Source organism: Macrosteles quadrilineatus, unplaced genomic scaffold (assembly GCF_028750875.1).
Source record: "Macrosteles quadrilineatus isolate MER2022 unplaced genomic scaffold, UCM_ALF_1.0 Scaffold_6__1_contigs__length_79288215, whole genome shotgun sequence".
Lineage (NCBI taxonomy): Eukaryota > Metazoa > Arthropoda > Insecta > Hemiptera > Cicadellidae > Macrosteles > Macrosteles quadrilineatus.
The window spans coordinates 41,095,888-41,121,255 of record NW_026542599.1 but is presented as its reverse complement, the minus strand read 5'-3'; the positions used below and the strand labels follow the sequence as shown (position 1 = coordinate 41,121,255).

Genomic DNA, 25,368 nt, shown 5'->3' with positions numbered 1-25,368 from the left:
AAAAATAATCTTCATATATTTATAATTTGGATGTTATAATATCTAAAAAGTTTGGCCTTAACAATGTTGTGCATCTAGATTGTACAGGGTTTCTACAAAATAATGGTGCGGTTTTAACATACTGTAAAACTGTTATAAGACAAATTAAATATCTTCTGTTGGTATCCTTGTTTTCAGTAGCTCAAACAGTTTTGTTCACATTAGTTAAAACAGCTGTTTTGATTGTTGTGCCATTCAAAACACTTCTTATTCAATAATTTGAGTTTTTTTTACCAACATGTTTTCAGATTAGGAAAAAGCTAAGTGTGTATTGTTGTGAGTTAAATTCAGTGACTTTGGTGCAATGGGCATTTCGAAGAACATTCAATAAAGCTCCGCCTCATAAAAACAACATTTTTCTTTGGAGTAAGCAATTCATAAACACTGGGTCAGTTAAAAAGCAAAGTAGACCTGGTAGACCACCAGTATCTAAAAAAGACAGTTGAAGACATCAGACTATCTTGTGTTAGATGTCCAAAGACATCCCTCCCTCGCCGTAGTATTGAATTACGAATACATGTAAGTACTCTTCAGAAAGTTTTACACAAAAGACTCCATGCTCATGCCTACAAAATTCAACTTCTTCAAAAAATAAAAACAACAGATTTCAGTTTCAACGGTGACAAAAGAAATGTTGCAAAATATGTGGGCTGAAGTAGATTATCTTTGGACGTCTGCAGGGCAAGGAATGGTGGCCATGTTGAGCTTTATTAGATATGTATAAAATCTTTTTAATGTAAGGAATCCAATAAAGTAAATAGTTTTTTTGTACCTTTTCTCTTTATCTTTTTATTTCATAATTAAACCGCACCATTATTTTATGTAAACCCTGTATATTGAATATTTTCCAGGTTAATGGAGCTGGCCTCATAGAAGCACAGAGAGTGGGAGACATGACTGTGACTGGTTCAGCCATTGGTTACTACAAGTCTACTGGCAGCAAGGTGGTCTACAGCAAAGATACAGTCAATGTGCACGTCATTCCACTTGAGGGTAAGACTTTTTACATTTCCTTCCTAAACACATAGTCCTACTGTGTCACAGCTAAAACTATTGGTGTTTGGCGGGATTTGATCCAGAACCTAGGGATCCAAACTCCCACACTCTACCAGACCAGCTCACTCCCCTGGGGGTAAAATGGTAGAACTCTTTCAACCAAAAGTACATTTGTCTAAGGTCGTAGTCGGGTCCGCGGAATTGGCTAACTCTGGAACTCGCTAACCCCATGTTAAATGCCCTATCTTCAAATTTGGTCGATGAGAGGAACTCGCTAACTTGTTCGGTTTCGGAATTGGCTAACTCCGGAACCCGCTAACCTGGCTCTAGAGCGGGTTAGCGGGTTCCGGAGTTAGCCAATTCCACCGCGAGACAAAATCAAGTTAGCGGGTTCCGGAGTTAGCCAATTCCTACGTCTCTCGTAGTCTGTGGACAGGGAACTGTGAACCCAAGAATTTGTACGGTCTCCTAAGCCTGACTGATGCGGAGGCCAATCCTTTATGACTGCCGCTCAACTGAGTCCACACTAAAAGAAACCAGGGAGCCCAATAGCAAAAATTATTTTTCTTCAATACTACAAATACAATTTAAAAATATTTTTACCTTAAAATGTCATGCAAATCGGTTTGCACATTTTATTTGCATACATATTTTATCCATTTTACTGTGTCAGGTGTCAAGATCCACAGTCCACTTGTGAAGCTGCAGGTGGGCTGCAAGATGCCTCTGTGGGCTGCTGGGATACCTGACAAACTATCCCCACTGGCGCTGGGCTCTATACAACCACCTCTAGTGTTCAGATGGTCTACCTCCGTGCCGGACACTGTGCAACTACAAGATGTCTTCTACGGGACAGGGCTCGAGGTAAATTGTGTCATTGTTGAAGGCATTTTGACTATCTGGGTTCCTATACATATAGGCTATGTAAAATCAGTTGTGTAAACTGTGTAAATGTTTAAGATGTGTACCATAAAAACTAGAAAAAAGGCTGTTAGTTATAGTCAAGTGAAATAGTTAACACAGAGTAACAGAATGTTGTCTTTTCCATTAGCACTAGCTAAAGGATGTTTAGACCAAGAATTATGATTCACGCATACCTGCAGAATGGAGCTCTAGTTAATGCGGGTCTGCAGGATAGGTAGTGGGGGTTCCAGTAAAATCAAAAAGTGATGATCTTCAAGTCCCATTCCAAAATCGGCCATAAAAACAAAACTTGCATCTTCCGTGATCACAGTAAATTGTGAATGTCTCAAGCGGTTGTGATGAAATCATGAACTTATCCCGTGATGGCAGTAAAATTGTGAACGTTTCCTGTGGTAACAATGATCATCTCCCGTGATTGCGGTGATATTGCGAACATCTATCATGGCAGTGATATCGTGAACGTCTCTGTAACCTATTTATCTGAATCATGAACACGTGATATTTATCTGGATAAGACCTTTTCTTGGGGATCTCATATCGATTACATAAGTTCTAAGCTTTCAAGAGTATTTTGTCAAAATTATAATAAAACAGCCTATCTTGCTTATTTTCAATCTATTTTCAGATACAATATTATCTTTTACAGCAATTGCAGTAGGATAGAGGAAATTTTTGTCTTACAAAAGAAGTTAGTTAGAAGCATTTCTCAAACCCAGCACCCTTCCAGTCCACTTTACACCGAGTATGTCAGACTTTATTGTCCTGTCTTATAACTATGACAAGCTCCATTAATATAACTAATTTAGTATGATCTTTCCATGATAAAAGTTATTTTTTCAGACAGAATTTAAGAATCTGGTACACTGTTGTGTTTCTATTAAGCCCAAGTTACTATCCTACAAACTACACAAACCCCTAGAATTTCCTATTTACTTTGATTTCTTATTACCCTTTTACAGGTGCCCGAAAAAGACAGATTGTCTATGAGAGTGCTTGGGCTCAAGCCTGGCCGAGTCACTGTACATCTCAACGTAACCATGAGGACAGCTCGGCACAACGTTGAGTTCTTTGACCAACTTGATTTAGAGATATACGAGGATCTGTCCCTCACCAAGCCTGACAACTACAAGGCGTCAACACTACTGATGGCTCCGTTCTCTCAGATGCATCTACGCACCAACAAGGACTCTGTGAGTAAAATTTGTTGTTAGAAACTTGACAAATATCTTGTTAGAGAACGATTTTGTAAAACAGTAATTTATTTAAGGAATGTATTTAACTAGTGAAAGTAAAATTCTTGAGTTTTGAGCTCAAATCCTAAAACAATCTGTAAATGTTAGCGTTAGCGTATTAGGTTTTTGAGGTTAAAACCCCCTTAAATATGGTTCTGTGGGTATCTCATTTATTAAATTAATTTATTTCAGGTTGTCCATTCAACCACGAAACCATGAATCGTACAATATTTTAATGACCCAAAAAAGTCTGAGGATTGTTATGGAATTTTGTATAGAACCTGAACATCAATGGCCAATTGCCGGACATCCATTCATGATTGGTTTTACATTGGTTTTCTCTTAATCGTCATTGTTTGTGGTTAGAAATTCACAATCAATTGTGAATGACAGATGTTGCTGTGATTGGGGGAGATGATTGATGTTTCCATGATTGCTTACTTAGGCTGGGCGCACACCAGATGTGCGCATGCGCGAGGATCGGCACCACATGTGGCACAGTGACAGCATTTTTCGAAAGCAGTGGGAACTTCTCTGTTGTGTACGTCTTGCTGTTGCTGTGCTGTATGCAGCTCTCCTCTATTGGGCACCTCGCCGTGCGATGGTATTAGGTGTGCGGCCGGCCTTACGTTCCATGGCAAGCTAGACACTATGTACTTGCAATTTTTCATTCACTCCATACCTAGTTCAGTTTATTCTTTGAAACTTGCAGGTGAGTGACATAACCTACAGTGTGGTCGGGTTGTCTGAGGACAGTCGTAGCACACAGAATACAGCTCTCACACAGTCAGCTCCTGTGGTGTTGGTAAGCAAGTCAGGCACCGTGGCTGCGTTTGGTGTCCTCGGATCCGCCTCGGTGCTCATTCACTCGATCGAGGACAACGGACTCAAACAGAATCTGCCGGTCAACATTGAGGTAAGGGTGCTACTGGGATATGTTGATAAAGGAATCGGTGGATGTGGTGTCAAAAGTATTGTCCTTGGTGTGTTTCTAGTGTAGTTGTTCGCATTATTCAAGGGAAAGGATTGTTATAGACAAAATATAGACTGTTTTATGATGTTTTGGATCTGGAATCTGATTCTGTCCATAAGTGAAAAAAGTATCCACAACATCCCAAGATTAGCACACAAATCACTGGAAAACCACGAAAGAAAACATCACAGAGAACTGTATTGTAGTCAAAAAAGAAATTGAAGAAACAAAGTAACAGATGCTGTCGCAAGTTTTTCAGACTTTGGTAGCAGAGGGGCTCGTTTAATCCCTGGCATTCACAGAAATTTTAGAGGCATGGACCACTTTCCCAAGCGTTGCCAAAATGCCACTGAATCATCTACTCGTAAAAAATTAAATTATGGTCGAAGTTTCAGGGGTTGTTTTTATGTGTAATATTTTGTGTATATACAGTTTATTTGTTTAGTGTTCATAAAATAAAAACAAGTTGATTTCATTAAAAACCAACGGACCTAGCTTGAAGCGAGGTAGCTGGGTGTTTATTGTACTTCCTTGTTAACTAGACAAGCTTGTATCATTACACTACTTACCCCCAGTTTGTTCACAATGTGTTTAACAGGTGAAGCCGGTCCACTATGTGATGCTGAATGTAGAGACCAAGTTGTCTGTTGGTTCGGGCAAGGTAATCACAGCCCTACCACGAGGACTAGACCTGCAGTTTGTATTGAGCTATCATGACACTGCAGGGCAAGTGTTTGCTGCCACACGCACGGACATTCGCACCCAGCAGAACAGATTTGACTGTGTAAGTAACTCATGAGATAAAATAGGCTAATGTCCATTGAAAACCCTTATCTCTCAACAGAATTTTATTTCAAGGATTTTGTGGTGGTAAGGATGAACAGCAGGCTTTCCTTACTGACGGATAGAGTTGAAGTAACAGTTAACACATGAAACATAGAATTTTCAAAACTGCATGCACCTTTTTCTAGTTGGTTAGTTGTTTCTTGTTTTAGGCTGTCCTCTGATTAGCTATGTGTTTATATGGACTCAACTCTTAATCAGTAAGGCAAGCCTGCTGTTCATCCTATCCACTACAAAATCCTTAAAACCTGGCCTAAAGAGCCGTCTGTATCATTTAATGTCAATATTTGATTTCATATAGGCCTTTTTTTTCTTTTACATATTTACTATTTAGATGGACAATAACTCACAAAACTTTCTTGATGTTATTAGATTGAATTTAGTTATTTAGGAAACAAATTTAACTGTTTAGCTTACAAGAAATTATATTTTTCGTTCATATTTCAGTGATTTAGATCTGAGTTGTTATTTCAACATAGGTACATTTTTTATGTGAAATTTGATGGTGAGTTTGTTACTTGTAGGTTAAGGTAGTGCGGGGAGAAGTGAACGGAACTGTGGTAGCCAGTCTGGTAGACTATTGCTCATCAGTGCTAAAAGTTTGGGATGCTGGCACCATCAAGGTAGCGCAAGACTATGTCAAACTGAGAGTTGACCATCTGATCAGTCCATCCAAGGTAATCAAATATACCTACTTTGTAATATGTATGTATTCTATCAGTGATGGGTGATGAGGTTCTCAAAGACAAGTTGTTTATATACTTATGCTCCTTCCTCTGTGAAATGCAGCTGAGTTAAGGTGTTACTTTGAATAGGATTTTAGGCTTTGCTCTTACACTCGGTAACACTGATGTGATAATGTATCTTCCATCACCGAATCCTATTGATTTAGAGTCAATACGAGGGATGTTCGTAAATTATGGTCTCCAATAAACTCCTGTGAACGAGCTAGTTTGAATCTGACAACAGCTCTGTGTTCTCCCACTACTATTACAGCTGCTCCCTCCTCCTATGTGGCAGTTAGTCAAAGTTGCCAATAATGATTTGGGAAAAATCAACGAGACTAATCATCGTATAGGATGAACACCGTGTGGACCGTAGGATGAACCGGGGTGGGAACCGGTTAGAATTGTAGTAAGGAACACGTCGCTGGTGTGCTTTTTAAATTAGTTTGCTTGGCCATAACTGAAGCTTGTTGCAAACATAAATTTTTAGACGAATCACCTAGATTCTAAATCAAAACAAAGATTTAAATGATTAGTTAGCAAAAGTTTAACTACTGGAATTAACTTTGCTTATTAAAAATCACATTTTTCAACAGAGTGAGATGACTGTTGGAGACGTGGCGTGTTTCTGCATGCCACTACTAGACAGGTCGGGTGAGGCGGGTGAGTGGAGCTCGGGTGCACCCGAGGTGCTGACTATGGAGGCACCCACGGGTGTGGCTCGGGCTGTGAGGCCTGGTCAGGCACTCGTCAGGTACAAGTTGAAGAACTCCATCACCACATCCACTCTGATACGTGTGCACCCGATACAGGCGGTGAGTATAAACAATCTACAGCATTGAATGAATTTCCGTGGAATAAGAAAGTAAGGTTTAAGGTAAAGACTTATTTCATGTTTAATGTCATAACTGAAACTAGGTTGTGAATGTTGTGATGAATTGAAACTGAGTTGCTTGTCAATTTCAATACTTGTAAAAAGTATGTAAAGTTTTGAGGAATTTGGTCAATCAGAATAGCAGGCTTACTAGATTAAAAAATAGTCTACTCTGGTACAAGAAACACAAAGATTAGAAAACTGTACTGTAACTGACGGAATTTAGAAACCAAGAAAATACATACTTCATGGCTTCCATTAGACCTAAAGAAAAGAGTTTCTGAAATGTCGAAACACGACCTATTGTAAGCCTTAGAGGGAATAACAAATTTGAAATGATAATTGCAGATAGTGTTTTTGTCGCTGAACAACCGTAACTTGACCAACTGGGGATCATTCTCAGTGCCGCTGCTACTGCTCAGTGACCATGATTCTGTGGAGAAGTCATCTAATTTGGTGAGCCCCGCTTGCCCCGCCTTAGCCTCTACCAAGCCCCAACAGCTGCCCTTTAGCTGCGAGATACGGTTCAACAGCCCCATGACCCCTGTAGACATACACCATGTGTTCAACGTACAACCCAGCTTTGACACCCACACTGGTAAGTTAAATTTGGCACGGTACACATATAAAAGCCAAAGAACATTAATTGTATTCCTATAGATACTTTATTAAAACATTTACACTTTCCTGTTGTTGAAGTTGATTTTAAAATGGACATACAGTAGACTCCCTCTTATCCAGACTCCTCGGGACTGAGGCCAGTCCGGATGACGGTTTTTCCGGTTAAATCGACGTCGCCAAAAACTCGTTAAAACGGACCGTTTAAATTAATACTGTATACAGTATTTGACTTAAATTTAGGAGAGCATTGTATTTAGACACGTGATCACTGGTCTCAAATCTTTCTCACGAGAACAGTCGTTTTAGCACCGCCCACTTCCTGCCGAACTAGTCCGGTTAAACTAATGTGCTGATAAAAACTGTCTCGTTAAAGAGATGTCATTTCCGCCGAGTGTAGTCCGGTTAAACCGATGTCAGGTTAAAAGGTGTCCGGATAAGAGGGAGTCTTATGTACAAACATTTCTAGTCCTCTCTTTATTTTTTTTTTTAGATTTAACCTGAAGAGTAGCCTATTTAACTTGCTGCTACGCGATATGTGGTAGAAATAGCTTGCTTCCTTGTTCAAGTTGATTGATAGTGATATTCTTGTTACGTTTTTGTGTTCACTTATAAACTGTTTTATTTCATGCAAGTTTTTTTGTACGCTGTCAAATAATATCTTTATTGATATTTTTTGGCATCAAAATAAAATATTGTAGCTTAAAATGTAATCCATGCGAAGTCAACAAATATCTAAAAGCTGTGGTGTGAATTGTGTATTGCAGGACTGTACTCGTGCTACTTTGAAGCTCTAGGAGCTGTCTCTGCCAACACCAGTGTACTGTCTTCAAACGTGACTTTGCGAGCCATCAGTGACTCCTTGGTGTCTGAACCTCTAGTGATACCGTTCCTACCCTCAGTATACCTCCCTACGCAGGAGTTGTTACTGACAGATCATCAGAGCTGGGTGTTGTTGTCTGTCATAGGAGTACCTCAGGTGCTGGCTCATGTTCAGGTATGTCTACATAAGTGTCTGATTTTAATCATGCCCTGTAACGGGTCTTATGATGATAACACCCAGAGTTACAAAGGATTTGTTTAGGCTATGTAATTGAAAAAGGAAAAGAATTAGTTAGGCTATAGGCCTACTAATTTTAAGTAACTAGCCTAGACAGTCTTGGCCTAAGCCTAGTACGATGGCATATTACGATCTGAGATTCTCATAAAAACAATAAATCTAAAGGAAAATAGGGGTAAATACAAATATATATTTAATTAAAGGATAAATCAACTCACTTAAACGCCGGTAATAACTTCGAAATTAATAATAAGTCACCATTGCACAATGGATAATAACCGATCATGAAATACGTCGTAACTCAATAAATAACCAATAAAATCGAAATTTCTCAAGAATAAAAAGGTTTTAGAATCACTTTTTAATAAATAATAAACAGTTTTTAACATCAAAATCAATAATAATAATAATTGTAATAAACATAACCTGAAATGTCAAAACAAAATCAATATCTAGATACAAGATGGCTGAGGTATCTGGGGCTATCTTTCAGTAAAAAAAAAAAGTACAGAGAAGACGAAAAATATGTAAAACATAGAGTTTTGATTAGGTGCAAAGATGAATTTTGACCTCTATGACGATTTTTCCATGTCACGTGGTTAGCTCTCAGCCAATAGCAAAATAGAAAATTAAATGAAACCAAAATTCTGAGTTTTGGAAGGGACGGAGATGGCCATTACGTGAAATCATGAGAGGGGACTCCTCGATCGGTCTCCTTTCTTCCCAGACTTGGCTCAGAGCGGTCGCGTTGCGACTTTGCTCTCCGATTTATTATCATGAAATTTAATTAATATTAATCTTTTAAAAGTGATTGATTGTGAAGTACTAAAAATATGTTTATAATTTCAAATAGTAAAAGTGAAACAGTAATAAAGTTCAATAAAATAAGTGAATTATAAGAGAATTGTAAGTACACTAGGAAATTGCACCACATGCTGCAAGTCAATGAGTAGGGATTAAATTACGCCCTTTGAAATAATAATCTGCTTTTCTACAACAAGGAAGTTTAATATGAGACTTAAAAACATTTATTACACAAAAGAAACTATAAATTCAATAGCCTCTGTGTCACCCTACCCTGTAATATAAGTTAGGTGTAGGATAGCCTCTTTGTTCCTATCCCTGAAATAATATAAGTTAGGCTTGATTATTAATCATAAATTCAATCATAATTTGTCCAAAACTTTTTTTTTGTAAAATGAAGTAACTTTTAATAAACCAATGTTAACATCAATTTGCCTTTTTATTGATATGTAGCTCCACCACGCACCCATAAAACGACCCTGAGATATTAAAGAGCCCAAGCCCAATTAACTTACATGTGATCATTTAATAAGAGTACTTTATTTTTATTTTTTACTAAAAGGCATAGACCTTACAGTCAAAGCAAGTAAAGTAGAGTCAGTCAAATTAAAGTAAAATAAAGTAAGATAAAACAAAACGTTACAATTGGCGACCAGCAACGTGGGGCTGCATAATCAATAAAATTGTGTAAGATAGGCCTAGGCCTAAATCAATCAACAAAAATGAACACAGAGGAGGTGAACGAAAGAGGAGGTGTCGCTGAGAATAGTCTAGACAATATGTCGGATTTTAAAGGTTTTCAATTATCACCAGCACAGAGCGACACTGACACTAACGCTAGTAGGCCAGAAACACCCAACTCTTCGTTAGATCCGAATCGATCAGTACCCAACTCTTTGCTTCTGGCAAATCAGTCAACACCCGACCCTTTAATAGGGCCAAATCAACCGAGCAGGCCTGTGACCCCAACAACAGACCAATCACTACAATCACACACAAACGACACTGACCCCAACATCATGGTAATGTTGCAAACCATGATGACACAAATGACACAGATAGCACAGAGTAATGATCACATTAAGACACAAATGACACAAACAACACAAAGAATCGATGACTTAAGCAACAAGTTCGACAAGGTAAGTGAAGAAATGAAATCGCGAACTGAGATTGTTGAAGTTAAGTTAAGTGAAGTTTGTGAAAGAGTTGAGCACTTAGAATTAGAGGTTCAAACCAAACATGACTTGTGTGTTAAGTTGATTAATGATAAGTGTAGTGTTGTGAGTAATGAAAGTAAGAAGAATAGGGATAACATAGCAGAGTTGAAGGTAGCAGTAGACAATGTTGAAAGTGATTTGAAAGTAGTAGCAAGTACAAGTAGGGAAGGAGTAGATAAGAATATGAGACTGATTGATAGGTGCATAAATAAACAAAAGAATTTTGAGGATAGGTATGAGAGTGAGGCTATTATAGTTAACAATAGGATTGAATCACTTGAAAAAGATAGGCCTAATATAGATGAGGAAATAAAGAAGCTAAGTAAAAAGATAGAAAGTAAAATCACTAGCATAGGCCTAGGTAATTTTGAAGTAAAGTCCTTGAGCACCATCAGTGCTAACGCAGAATTGTTTTTAGTGAAATTTGAGAATGAACAATCGGGGATTCATCCCATGACTTTTTTGAAATATGTTGATAAATTTGTTGAAGTGTCAGGAGACAATTGGGAAGTCCAATTGTTGAATATTATTAAGTATCTTAGAGGAGAACCAGAGAACTGGGCGCGACAAAATCTTGACAAACTAAACACTTTTGAAAATTTCAAGAGGGAATTTAAGAAAAAGTATTGGGGGTGATTAGACAAAGACAATTCGAACACGAGTTAATGGGTCAAGGTGAGTTTAACAACAGTAGGCTAGATTTTGCGACCTACGTTCTCAAGTATTATGACATAAATAAAATGTTAGACAAACCAATGACGATCGAAATGTTCCTAAACTACATTTGTAAACATGTTCCCGAAAGCCTAGGCGCGTCGATTCAAAGTGTAATGACAGTCAAAGAAATAAAGAATGAACAAGAAATGGAAGCGATGTGCAGGAATATAGGTTTGGTCAGGGAAAGGGAAAGTTTACCAAATAACACTAATAGGGGTTTGTATAATAAAGGAAATAGGGAGCAATACCAGAAGTATGATGATCAGCCATATAAGAGGGAAAATTTCAAGTCAAACCAGAATAATGATAGGGAAGTAAAAGTAAAAGCGCAAGTTGCAGAAGTAGTAGAACAGAGTGAGCAAAGTGACAATCAGAGAGATAGGGAACCAGAAAGTAGGGAAAAAGAAAATCAGGGCGGTAACCAGTTTCAAAGAGGGGGTCATAGAGGAAGAGGTTACTACCGGGGTAACAACAACCGTTACTACCGGGGTAACCAAAATTGACAATCAGTTCCACATGCTGAAAATAGCCGGGAAGAAATAAATGTATTAAGAAAGTTGGGGGGTTATGAGTTGCTGGGGGATTCCCAGATGGTTCGATTTTATAAACAAATTTTGAAGGTAGAGGCTAAATCAGTATGTGGACGCTGGTGTGTAGGGCTATGTGTAGGTGGGCAAACTATAGCGGATTTGAAAGGTTTAGTACAAGAAAATAAAGAATCATTAGGTAAGAAAGTAATAATAATGATTGGTACCAATGATCTTTTAAGAGGTAGGGGGGTAGAAGAAATAAGTAATGACCTAAATGAGCTTGTAGATGAACTAGAGGAGAATAGTGAGGAAATGATAGTTTGTACTCTACCACCTATACCTAAGTTAGCCTTAACCGATCCTGACCACCTTAAGAAACTAGACGAAGTGAATAACTCTATAAAAAATATGAATCGAAGGGCAAAAGTTAAGATTTTAGATGTAAGTGGCTGTTTCATAGATAAGAGTGATAGAACTGGATGTAAAATAAATTACTATGAAAAGACTATTTATATCAAGGGAAATAGAAGGGATGATCTTATTCATTTAAACATAGAGGGTTTCAAAGTAATTGAAAGAGAAATTAACAAACTGATTAACAGTAAAACTAATGAACTCAGAAGTATGATAGGCCATAAGCAAACTGACAATATATTTTGTGAAGATGATTTAAGTGAAGAGTTGCTAAATGAAAGTAATTTTAATGTAGGGCCTAGAGAACAGTCAAATCAGTTTTTACCGGAAGTGGAAGTTAAGATAGGATCATTGACAAGTGGCGGGATAGTTGATACTGGATCACAGGCAACTATCTTGTCAGAAGAATTCTATTTAAAAGTCAAAAAGAGTGTTGATTATGAAATACCTGAACTGCGAGTAGCAAATACGTCGATAGTAGGCATAACTGGGGCTAGAAGTAGGAAAGTTGAAAAGCAAGTACAAATCGACGTACAATTTAAAGATCTAGTATTGCCAGTAGACTGCTTAGTAGTGAAAGGAGTACAAGTAAATTTTCTGATAGGTTGTGATTTTTTGGCAAAACACAATGCTGTGATTGACTTCCACAATAAAACACTAAACATGGTATATAAAAGTAGGTATCATAGAATCAGTCTAAAAGAACAAAATGAGAATCAGAACATAGGTAGCATAAATATTGTTAGAGTCAATTTTTTAAGTCAACTAGCCTATAATTCTGAAAATGAATATGAAAATCAAATCAATGATTTTAATAAAATAAATAAATAATAAAAATTAATTGTTAACTTCTAATTTTACAGTCCTCTAATTTTTTTTTGTAAAATATATATATTAAATTTCTACAATAAAGAAATATTATTAAATTTAAAAAAAAAAAAAAAAAAAAAAAAATCAATGAGGTAAAGTCACTAATTTCTTATGAAAGTGAAGTAAAAGTAACAGATAGGGACGAGGTAGATTTTTCTATTGAACAAAAAATAGATCAGAAAATTCAAGAAATAGGTCAACAATGTGAGAACTTAGATAGGCTGCGCGAAGTACTAATTAAGAACAAGGAAGTATTTTCAGATAGGCCCGGCTGTATCAAAGGTTATGTAGCTAAGTTGAACCTAAAAGTTGAGACTCCATTCATAGGTAAATCGTACCCAGTACCTTATCATAAAAGAAAAGCCGTTGAAGATGAATTAAATAAATTAAAGCAAATGGATATAATTGAAGTTTCGGACAGCAGTTTTTCAAACCCATTAGTATGTGTAGTCAAAAAAGACTTGTCAATCCGAACTTGTCTCGATTCAAGAAAACTGAATACATTCCTTACCCCTGATAGGCAATCCACAGAAACAACAGAAGAAATTTTGCAGAAGTTTATGAATGTAAAGTATTTTACCGCTCTTGATTTGACGATGGGTTTTCATCAAGTGTTACTTGATGAAGAATCCAGAAAATATGTAGCTTTCACTTTTGCGGGTAAGAACTATCAATATAAAAGGTTACCTTTTGGGTTAAATGTTAGTACAGCTCTTTTTACCAAAGCAATGGATAGTATTTTTGGATCTGAATTCTCTGATTTTTTGACTTGCTATGTAGATGACATATTAATCACCTCAGAAACTTTTGAAGAACATCTGGTACATATTGACAAAGTTCTAAGTAGATTAGCAAGGTTTGGCGCAACTGTCAAGTTGAAGAAAACTGAATTTCTTAAAGATGAAGTAAAGTTTTTGGGATTTGTGTTAAGTAGAGAAGGGGTAAGCATGGATCCTGAAAAAGTCAGTAAAATCCAGAATTTTCCAGAACCAGACTGTTTGAAAAAACTGCAAGGGTTTTTAGGCCTATGTAACTACTATAGGATTTTTCAAAATAACTATTCATATTTGACAGCTCAATTCAACCATATTCTAGGCAGTAAAAGTAAGTGGGTCTGGGGAGATAAGGAAAAAAGTGTTTTTCAACAAATCAAAGATAAGTTTGTAGAATCAGTAGTTTTGCGACATCCAAATTGGAATCAACCTTTTTATATCAACACAGATGCATCAGACATAAATGTAGCTGCAATTTTGTATCAGTTCAATGAGAAAGGAGAAGAGCAGGTAGTTTGTTTTGCGAGCAGAGCTTTAGTAAATGCAGAAAAGGGTTATACCACCACTGAGAAAGAGTTATTAGCCGTAGTCTTTGCCTGTAAGAAGTTTAGATCATACATCATAGGACATTTCAAAGTTATAGTAAGATCTGATCATAGAAGTTTGTCTTTTTTGAAAACTTGTAGACTAACTCATGGTAGGCTATTAAGATGGAGCCTAGTCCTTCAAGAATATAACCTAGAAATTGAATATGTAAGTGGAAAGAAAAATGTCCCAGCTGATGTATTATCTAGAGTTACTGATGGTGAATTCGTTAGCAAAACAGACATAAATACTATTCATGCGTTCAAAACAAATCTGAAGCTAGGGGTAGAAAATAGAGAGATAAACAAGTTGTTAAAAAACATTGCAGATGAACAAAGACTGGATGAAAAACTCTTGAATGTAATTGATAGATTAAATGCAGATGATGATGAAAAAATTAAGCAGAATTTTGTAGTTCATAATGATATTTTATTTCAAAAAAGTAAAAGTAAAGATCAGTATAGGGTTTGTATACCAGAAAGTTTGAGGTCAAAGCTAGTAGAATTAGCACATCTTAAATATGGACACCTGGGGGGTGGGAAAATCTATCTCTGTTTAAAGGAATTTTGTGTATTTCCAGCAATGGAAAGAGTAATCAAACAACAGTTACGAAAATGCTTGCTATGCCAAAAAGCCAAACATGTTAATGTTAAGCAGATTAAGACCAATTAAGACCAATTGTCCCTGAAAGACCAAAACAGCTCATAGCAGTAGATTTGATAGGAGAATTACCCACTGGCCAGGGTGGAGTCAAATACATTTTTGTCTTAATAGATGTATTTTCAAAATATGTTAAGATGTATCCCATAAAGCGTGCTAATACTAGGACTTTGTTGACAAAAATTTTCAATAGGTACATCCCTGAAGTAGGTGAAATAGAAGCAATTTTAAGTGATCATGGTAGTCAATTCACTAGTGACCTATGGTATACAACATTGCAAAATTCTGACATAAAGCCGTTACATACATCAGTGTATCATCCTCAGTCGAACCCAACTGAAAGAATAAATAAGGAGATTAACAAAATGATTCGTATTCACTGTCATAACAAACATACGAATTGGCCTAATGTACTAGAATTTATAGAAAACTGTTTGAACCACTCAGTACATGGGGTTACAGAACATGTACCCGCAGAAGTTATGTTAGGCAAGGTTAATGCTCACTTTTTAGAAAAGGTAATAAAGTTTCCTACTGAAAGAGAGTTTGATCATGTTCAGTGTGTGACATTAGTAAGGGATAAATTGTTGAATAAAGCTCAAAAGAGAAAGGCAAAGTTTGACAAGAAAATCAAAGCAGTAACATTCAATATAGGAGATAAAGTATTAGTGAAAACTCATAACTTGTCAAATAAATTGGATAAGAAAATCAAGAAGTTCTTCTTGCTTTTTACTGGACCATATGTCATTGTTGAAGTCAAAATGGAAAATGCCTATAAAGTGAAAGAGTTAAATTCAGATAAAATAATAGGGACTTACAATGTCACACAGCTGAAAAAGTTCTATGAATGATCAACAATAGCTTGGGCCCTTATAATGCAAAAAAAAAACAAGAAAAGATACACCTATAAAGCATGTTATTCCAATGAAACTTTATAAATAATTATTTATAAAGTCACAAAGTAAAAGTAAATTTTGTTTGATAATATTATTCTGTTGTAATAGTAATGATAGTAAATGATTTGAATAAAAGAAAAACAATATTGGAAAAACATAATTTATGACAAACAAACTTTAGTTAAGTAGGTACATAATACAAAAAACATACAAAAACAACACAGTAGGGGTAAATTGTATATAAAAAGGGTTAGAAAAAACGAAGAAGCAGGAACTCATTGGTACTCCTCAAAATAGTGTTACCACTCTGTGTCATATAAAAAAAAAAAAAAAAAATTAATAAAGGTCTGATTGCATAAACAGGTTAGAGTAGCAAAACTTACGTTTAAAAAAGAGACAACCTAAGTTTTGTTATTGTAGTCGGTTTTAAATAAAGAAACCGATGACAATGAAAATCAACATTTTCTATTTGTTCTATTAATATTTTTTGAATTGTATAAGGTAGTTTTAAGAGGGTTTAAGTCTTGAATTGTAAATTAGGGAGTGAAAAAGTATTAAAAGTGCGAATGAAAGAAGAAAAAAGTCTGTGCATAAAACATGCAGAGTGAAAGTGAGAAAGTAGTGAAAAAGTAATAAACAGTGAATTTATGGTAAATGCAAAATAGAAAGTGAATAGTGACCCAGGAATACAAAAGTGGTGTAAAAGTGCGTCAAAGGATCAATGTGGAAATAATAACCAACAGGATAACTCATTGAAGAATATATAAATATATATTGACAAATAATGTTGAGAAGGAGAAGAAAAAGAGCTGAAGGACACCAGATGAATGGACATCAATGTAGAGTAAGGAACAACCATCATGAAAGGTATGTTTTATATATTTACTCAAATATAAATAAAGTCTTGAAATCATCTGGCCTCCATTGTTTAAATTTAATATTATGAGCTCTGATAAAGAAGAAGGAAGAAGAATAAAAAATTGTCAATAATAATGAACAGTAATGAGTTGTTGGTTACGTATATTTATACATAAAGAAAAAATTGATCCGGACTTCTTATTAAAAGTTAGAATTTACATCACCAAGAAGATTCCCCAAATAGTCACTATAATTGAAGCATTTTACCATGAATAGTTTTATAATAATGCAGTCTGCAAAACAATGAAAGTCACTTTCACTCAGAAAAAGAAAAATGCACAGTGAAGCTCGGACACTTAATCAATTTACAATTTTAATACCCGAAAATGGACATGTGGACTCTAATGTTAAGAGATTATTTTGTTAGATTTTAAGGAATATTGTGTGCTTTGTAGATTTAAGGTGTGTAGGCCTATAATCAAAAGTTGTGTCATTCAAATTGTCTTATCATATGTTAGCTTTAAGATGTTTTATAATTTTGTAAAAGGGTTTAGCGTTAGGTAGGTGGTTTTAAGATGAGGAAACAAACAAATCCTCTGACAGTATAGGTAATTTATAAAAAAATAAAAAAAAATAAAGAATGTAAACAATTTTTTTAAATTTGTTTAAAATTAGGGGGGTATCTGTAACGGGTCTTATGATGATAACACCCAGAGTTACAAAGGATTTGTTTAGGCTATGTAATTGAAAAAGGAAAAGAATTAGTTAGGCTATAGGCCTACTAATTTTAAGTAACTAGCCTAGACAGTCTTGGCCTAAGCCTAGTACGATGGCATATTACGATCTGAGATTCTCATAAAAACAATAAATCTAAAGGAAAATAGGGGTAAATACAAATATATATTTAATTAAACGATAAATCAACTCACTTAAACGCCGGTAATAACTTCGAAATTAATAATAAGTCACCATTGCACAATGGATAATAACCGATCATGAAATACGTCGTAACTCAATAAATAACCAATAAAATCGAAATTTCTCAAGAATAAAAAGGTTTTAGAATCACTTTTTAATAAATAATAAACAGTTTTTAACATCAAAATCAATAATAATAATAATTGTAATAAACATAACCTGAAATGTCAAAACAAAATCAATATCTAGATACAAGATGGCTGAGGTATCTGGGGCTATCTTTCAGTAAAAAAAAAAGTACAGAGAAGACGAAAAATATGTAAAACATAGAGTTTTGATTAGGTGCAAAGATGAATTTTGACCTCTATGACGATTTTTCCATGTCACGTGGTTAGCTCTCAGCCAATAGCAAAATAGAAAATTAAATGAAACCAAAATTCTGAGTTTTGGAAGGGACGGAGATGGCCATTACGTGAAATCATGAGAGGGGACGCCTCGATCGGTCTCCTTTCTTCCCAGACTTGGCTCAGAGCGGTCGCGTTGCGACTTTGCTCTCCGATTTATTATCATGAAATTTAATTAATATTAATCTTTTAAAAGTGATTGATTGTGAAGTACTAAAAATATGTTTATAATTTCAAATAGTAAAAGTGAAACAGTAATAAAGTTCAATTAAATAAGTGAATTATAAGAGAATTGTAAGTACACTAGGAAATTGCACCACATGCTGCAAGTCAATGAGTAGGGATTAAATTACGCCCTTTGAAATAATAATCTGCTTTTCTACAACAAGGAAGTTTAATATGAGACTTAAAAACATTTATTACACAAAAGAAACTATAAATTCAATAGCCTCTGTGTCACCCTACCCTGTAATATAAGTTAGGTGTAGGATAGCCTCTTTGTTCCTATCCCTGAAATAATATAAGTTAGGCTTGATTATTAATCATAAATTCAATCATAATTTGTCCGAAACTTTTTTTTTGTAAAATGAAGTAACTTTTAATAAACCAATGTTAACATCAATTTGCCTTTTTATTGATATGTAGCTCCACCACGCACCCATAAAACGACCCTGAGATATTAAAGAGCCCAAGCCCAATTAACTTACATGTGATCATTTAATAAGAGTACTTTATTTTTATTTTTTACTAAAAGGCATAGACCTTACAGTCAAAGCAAGTAAAGTAGAGTCAGTCAAATTAAAGTAAAATAAAGTAAGATAAAACAAAACGTTACAGCCCTAAACTGTGCTAAATTCTGCAAAATCAATAATTTGGCTATCAATGAGGAAAAAACAGAATACATCTACTTTTCATTAAAAAAAGATCAACCCACTGATGCTTATAAAACAGTCAAACTCTTAGGCATCCATCTTGACAACAGACTAAGCTGGGATAACCACATTACACAACTTTGTAAAAGATTGGCTAGAATAACCTGTCTCTTGAGAAAACTTAGATCATGTGTGAGTTTTAACACTCTAAAAATGACTTACTACGGTTTGTTTCACTCACAGCTGCTTTATGGTTTGCGTCTCTGGGGTGGTTCACACTTAGCTCAGAAAGCATTTGTTTGGCAAAAGAAAGCTCTTAGAGCCATGCTAGGATTGCAAGAACATGAATCCTGTAGGGATCACTTTTCCAATTTAAATTTGCTTACACTGCCATCTATGTACATTTTTTGTAATTTAATTCATATAAAAAACCACCCCTTAAAATTTTCTAGTTATTCTCATCCATACAACACGAGGCACAAAAACAACCTGGTCACACCTCAAATCAGACTTTCAAAAACTTTAAATAGCCATTTTTACATACAACATATTTTCTTCAACAAGCTACCCACTTGTTTTCGTGAACTACCTCTAAACCAATTTAAAAGAAAAATTACTGAGTTTTTAAAATCAAAAGCATTCTACACGCAGGAAGAATTTTTAAATAGTGACATATCATGTTTAGATTCTTAATAGGATATTGTATGTATTGAAGTTTATAATTGATGTATGATCTATTTTTAAGTACTATTGTAACACTACCTATTACAAAATGTTATGTTTAATGGCTGCAATAAATCTTATTGAATCTTATTATCTTATTATTGAGTATGTTTGTGCATATTGTTCATTTTTATATAAAGGCTTAGCTTTGATCTCAATCAAATCAAATCATTGTGTATGTACAGGTGTTTTCTTCCTCCGATGGATCTTACCTGTCCGTGGTCGAGGCAAAGCGTCCAGACGCCAATACTGTGGTTTTCCAAGTAACTGTCAACGCTCTTAGCCCTGAGAGGCAACTGTATCTGTACGTGTTCTCTCCGCTCACTGGCCAAAACATTACTGTAAGTTGTAGGCAAAATTATTATAGTTCCTAAGTAGTTGCTTGATATGTTACAATAAGGTGTAAACACTGTGTTCTAGCAATGAGGGTTAAGTTTGTATTCTTGATTGTGACGTTTTATACTATCCAATGACTGCAAACATCTTCAATGGTAATAATTTTGCAATATTTCTGTCCAAAAAAGTTCTGAAGCTATTTAGTTATTTTATCATACCACCCAAAAAACTGTATTAAAAACCTCTTTATGAATTCAAACATTTAGGATGAGATAATGAATATTTTCATCTTGTTCAACAGGTGCCTGTACACATGAATGTGAGGGGAGGCTTAGCTTCACCTTGCTTGGCAAGACCAGCCTCCAGGTGGGTGTGGGAGTTAGAGAAACTGTGGGGAACAACTTCCACCATCATCTCTCTTATTGTCATCTTTCTGGTCATCTGGTACTGTGAGTATCAATTGCTATACTCTTTTCACCTAAGTTCGGACATAGACTAATCAACACAAGTAGACTTCTCATCCCAATGTAAATTTTGAAGCTCATTTTTTGAGTCTAGTTAGTGTATGGTGACACTGGGCGCTAGTGTTGACAAAATTTTGTTTATTTTATTTTAGGGTTAATTTCTTGATTTGTAATTTACTGTTTGGTTATATAACTTAGGAGACTTTATTGTTTATGATTAGATCGTATTGTTTCCGTTAATGAAAGGTTAACACTTGTATCTACAATTCCATGTCGAGTGTATTGTGAAAATAGATCTCTATATCTTCATTAATAACTTTATATTTAATCAACTGTAAAACTCATAATTAATTCCTCAAACTGTAGCCTACACCAATATAACAGCAATATCCGCTGTTATTGTCTACTATAATCCTATTAGCCTAAATCAACAACGTCCAGTAAAAGAACTGTAAATTATTTAAGTTATGCTAAAGAAATCAACAAGGAAAATTGTGTTTAACTTCTCAATTCAGATTCCACACACAAGTTCTGGTATTAAAAATTCAACTCTTGGATTCAAGCAATGGAACCTAAACATTTTTATTCTTTCTAAGATTTAGTAGATTTGAGATTTAGGTTTGACATCTGACTAATTAAAACTTTACTGTCTACAAAATGCTCTTTAAGTTAGGTGTTTATGTTATATTTTATCTTAAAACAAACTCTCTTTACCAGTTGTTTTGGGGCAAGCAATGATTCATGTTTTTGTTTGTTTTTTTCAGCAAGTGTATTCAGCTGGGTACGAGTACTAGCACCACCTCCTGCTGTCTATGGTAAGTGCATTTTTCCTGAGTATAACCAGCAATAACTTGTAGCCTACATTGAATAATATCTGTTGATGTTAATTTTAATTGGAATATGGCCAAACATTTTTATATACCCACGATATTGCGTTTTCCCTTATACTTCATATTTAAGTTGAAAAAGATATTTTCTACTGATTTTAACCAGTAAATTAATATTTTTAACTGCCAGTTCTTGACCTTTACAATTGACATTTTGTTTAAACATTATCTCTGAAATTGAAACTTAGTTTTTATAATTTAAACTGTAAAACTGGGTTTCTCTGAAAGAAAGTTAAAAGGATTTGATTGCAATAAACAAACCAATAAAAGCAGCACTAATACATTTTTATTTTACCATCTTCGTTTATCGGCTGCAAGAAAGTTCTCCGTAATTAAGGGATACAGATCATTTATTGACACAAAAATGTTACATTAATTGCTTACAGCAGGAGTGGGTGTTTGCCAATTTATAATGTCTTGAATCTAAACACATGCATATAACAAATACTTAAACAAATGACATAGGCCTAGCTACAGAAACATTTGAAAACATCAAATACACAAACAAGTTTCTGCTTAAAGTCTTCTGCAATAATAATCCAATATTGATCCAGTTCTGACTTTTAAGACACTCACTGCCAATTGTTTAAATTTATCTGGCAATAAATGGTTGTAATGCAGATATAGGTCCACGTGTATTAGGGATGTTTCTTTTCTTGAATATGGTTCACCTGTGTTTAGGATAGCTGTAGATGTTTGTGTTTCTAGTTTCTACTAGTAAACAACTGTACATACTCTCTCTTTTTTTCCATTGATATAATTTTACATTTTGTAAATAAACATATTCGTTCTCCATTAAATTATCACTCCTTCAAGAATAAAACAAGTGATATTATACTGTTACAAATATACCAAAACCCATCAAATTTCTGTAAAAATATTTTTATCTTACAGCCACCAACACTCCCACTGCTACTACCATGATCAATGGGTCTCCGTCGCCACATTTTTCCGAGCAGAGGTCGTTCGTCTACCGCCAGCCGTTTTCTGATGAAGAGCCCGTCTACGGAGACCCTAACTTTTCCCCTTCCCCTCAGTTGAGCCGACGCAGTCGCAGATAGTCGGCTGATCAATTTAGTGCCTTTGTACAGAACTGATATTTATTTTTTCGTAATGACATGTGTTCATAGTTGTTAATGTGTTGGAGTCCGTAAGTTTATTGCCTTATGTAGCCAGAGTTTCAAGATGATTCTTCAAATTGAGTCTTATTTAGTAACAAATCATAAAATACTCAAATTATTTTGAAAAGGGGGAGTTTTGCTATCTTACCCGAATAAATCAAATCCAGGCACTAATAGATACACAATAAAAAGTCATGAAACACTGATTTTTATCCTTGTAGACTTCTTCAGGGATTAGATTGAGAAAATGTCAGTTAACTTCAACCTACCCTTTGAAGAAAACCTATATTACGATGAAACATCAGTTTTATGTATTTTGACCTTTTAGTATATCTTATCAGCCCCTGGACTCTTAATTTTCTTAGGTAAAATAGTTGATTTTTTTATTTCTTAACAACTAGCTACTTGGCTTTCCTTGTCACCCTTCCTCCAGATAATGCAAAGTCAAGTCACTTAAAGTTACTTTTGGAAGAAAGAGCACCTGGCTTATGAATACATTAAGGAAGAAGGAATGTATACGCAATTAACAAAAACAATTGATCCGAGAAAATATATCCAGTTAGTTGAGGTAGCATACGAACAGTTGAAAACACAATTTATATGATATTTCGCTCCTACAAGAGGACTTCTTCACTCTGTCAAACATCTCTATTTATTTGTGTTTTAAACTTGTCTGCTGTAAAATAACTGGATTTATTTTCTTAGATTAATTTTGTTCTCAGGCCTAAGTTAGTCTATTTCTTTTTTCGTATAATATTCGCAAGTCACTAGAGGTAATGTTTTAGATTCGCTTGTTAATTTACAATGTGCTCTTCCGCTAATTAATTGTCATTAGAATTGTCCAAACACAAGGAATACAAGGCTGTGAAACCAGATGAATAAAGCACAGCTTCTAGTCTTTGTAAAACCAGTGTTGCCAAGTGTTGAAAAGCACAACAAATTGGAAAAATGTAGGGTTCTGCTTCACATTAAGATGTAAGTTTGATGTTAGTTCAAATGTTCAAAGTATTTTGGGCCAATTTGAAACCCAACTTTTTTCAGAACTCTCAAAGAACATTGGAAGCAAAATTTTACCTCAGGCTCCAACAAGTTCAACAGGGTGTTCTAGAACCTAGATGAAGAAATTATTTGTAAGTTACCACTATTAATGACTCAATGAAAGCCCTAACCTTTTTGATCAAAGGGTTTGTTTGTGATAATTGCTTGTAAATTGTAAACATTGACAATTATTGTAGTTGCCTTAAATTAGGCAAACACCATGAAAGATTATGTCAATCTAGCCAACGGAAATATTAATTTTTCATCAGTTTTTTGACTGGAAATTCCAAATAGTACTGATATTTTAGACTCTACTACACCCTGTTTAAATAAGTAGTTGTTAACTGTGACTTAATAATAAGTAGTTTTAAGATGTGTACCTTTGTAATTAATAGGGTTGTAAAATTATTTAGGACATTCAAATGGTTGTAAAATATTTTACGCTTACTATTTGACCACTGTTATTTTCCTGGAGGCTTTATACATGTGACGGAAAGAATAATTGATTTATAATGTACGATTAGTAAAAGTGTAGGTTTTTTTAGACGATGAATAAAACATACTTTAATTAAGAGTGTTTATTTAAAACAAGCTACTTTTTGCTCACTTGGAAGAAATATATTTCAATTTACAATGAATTACTATTCATCAAATAACAAATTTGATTTAAGAATATTTAACAAAACAACTTTTTTCAACAAACATTTTCTGTTACTGGGTAATAAATCTTTCAAGACACAAGTTTGTTTTATTGCAAATTAAACTTGATAAGTTTCACGTTGATACAGTAACTAATTGAGTATCAGTATGTCTAGTCTTCCATGTCTATAAATTGATTTTGAACTGAAACTTTGTACAAAAATTAAGTTTTTTTTAATTAAAATGCAAGTTACTTTACTTTTGATGTCATTCTATATTCTAAGTTTTGTCCTGATGATTTTTTTTAACTGTCAACTTTACTGTTAATAGTTTTGTCATTTTATGTTCAACGTTCTACTAAGTTATAATTTTTGTATTAAATGGTTAATAAAATATTTGCCATACTTACACTTAATTTAAGATTAAAGGTTAGTTTTAAACTTGAGGCTTCAACCAAATTTTAGGGTAGTTTTTGTTTTTATTCTACTTTAACGTTTTGTTTTTTTTACTTCTCTTTGTGCCACAATTTACTTACCGTACTGTAATTTTCATACAACAAACAACCCTTAAAGACAACTTTTATTTAGGTTTAAAGAGTTTTTTTGCCATTTTGAAGTAAACTAACTACCATAGTTAAGACATTGTGTTGTTAAATTGTGTTCTTTGTAGTAAAAAATTGTTTTTTTTTTTTATTAAAATATAATTACTTGTCTAAAAACTGTGTGTTTTATACCTTCTTACTTCTGTATTAGAAGGTGTTCTGTAACATTTTGCATAACTATATACAATCAATAAATAAACTCTATACTACTGTAACATAAATAACTCTGCGGTCATGAAAACCTTATCCAGTGTATCCCGCGAATGCACCAAATCACAAATATAACGGTCGTCCATCATTATTGTCTTCACGGCCGGTAGACATTATGATCTCGGCAAAATTCTGATCATTTCCTTTGGTCACGTGGTCATCATCTTCTCCCGTTTCCCGCAGTCAGGGCAAAATCCTGAATACACCTCGCGGTAACGGAAACATCATCAGCTTCCGCAAATGCGGCAATATTCTGATCATATCCTGCGAGTGTGTAGAATAGAAATCATCATCGACTCATACGGTCACAGAATTGTTATGCGCTATGGTGGCAAAATCATGAAAATCATGTGGTCGTGTAGAAATTATCGTCGTCTTCCACAATCGCAGCCAAATTATGATTATCTCCCACGGCCGTGTAGACATCATCATGGACTTCCACGGTAACAAAAGCGTCATTGTCGTCTTGCGCGATTGCGAAAATAGTGGTAGTTTTCTAATTGCGCTAATTTCACAGATGCGTTGGGTATCGGTATAGACTTTT

General features: G+C 34.7%; 1 protein-coding gene across 1 annotated transcript in view; it reads left to right on the top strand.

Annotated features, from left to right (window-relative positions):
* Positions 1-24,230, top strand: part of LOC128996339 (nuclear pore membrane glycoprotein 210-like) — a 46,725-nt gene extending 22,495 nt beyond the window's left edge. The window contains exons 12-24 of the mRNA XM_054421603.1: positions 891-1,032; positions 1,709-1,899; positions 2,919-3,149; positions 3,904-4,107; positions 4,763-4,948; positions 5,532-5,684; positions 6,329-6,547; positions 6,955-7,204; positions 7,992-8,221; positions 19,714-19,869; positions 20,166-20,313; positions 21,093-21,143; positions 22,110-24,230. Coding sequence (XP_054277578.1) covers positions 891-1,032; positions 1,709-1,899; positions 2,919-3,149; positions 3,904-4,107; positions 4,763-4,948; positions 5,532-5,684; positions 6,329-6,547; positions 6,955-7,204; positions 7,992-8,221; positions 19,714-19,869; positions 20,166-20,313; positions 21,093-21,143; positions 22,110-22,276 — 2,328 coding nt within the window. The 3' untranslated portion in view covers positions 22,277-24,230. The remainder of the gene's footprint in view (positions 1-890; positions 1,033-1,708; positions 1,900-2,918; positions 3,150-3,903; positions 4,108-4,762; positions 4,949-5,531; positions 5,685-6,328; positions 6,548-6,954; positions 7,205-7,991; positions 8,222-19,713; positions 19,870-20,165; positions 20,314-21,092; positions 21,144-22,109) is intronic.
* The last annotated feature ends 1,138 nt before the right edge of the window (positions 24,231-25,368 follow it).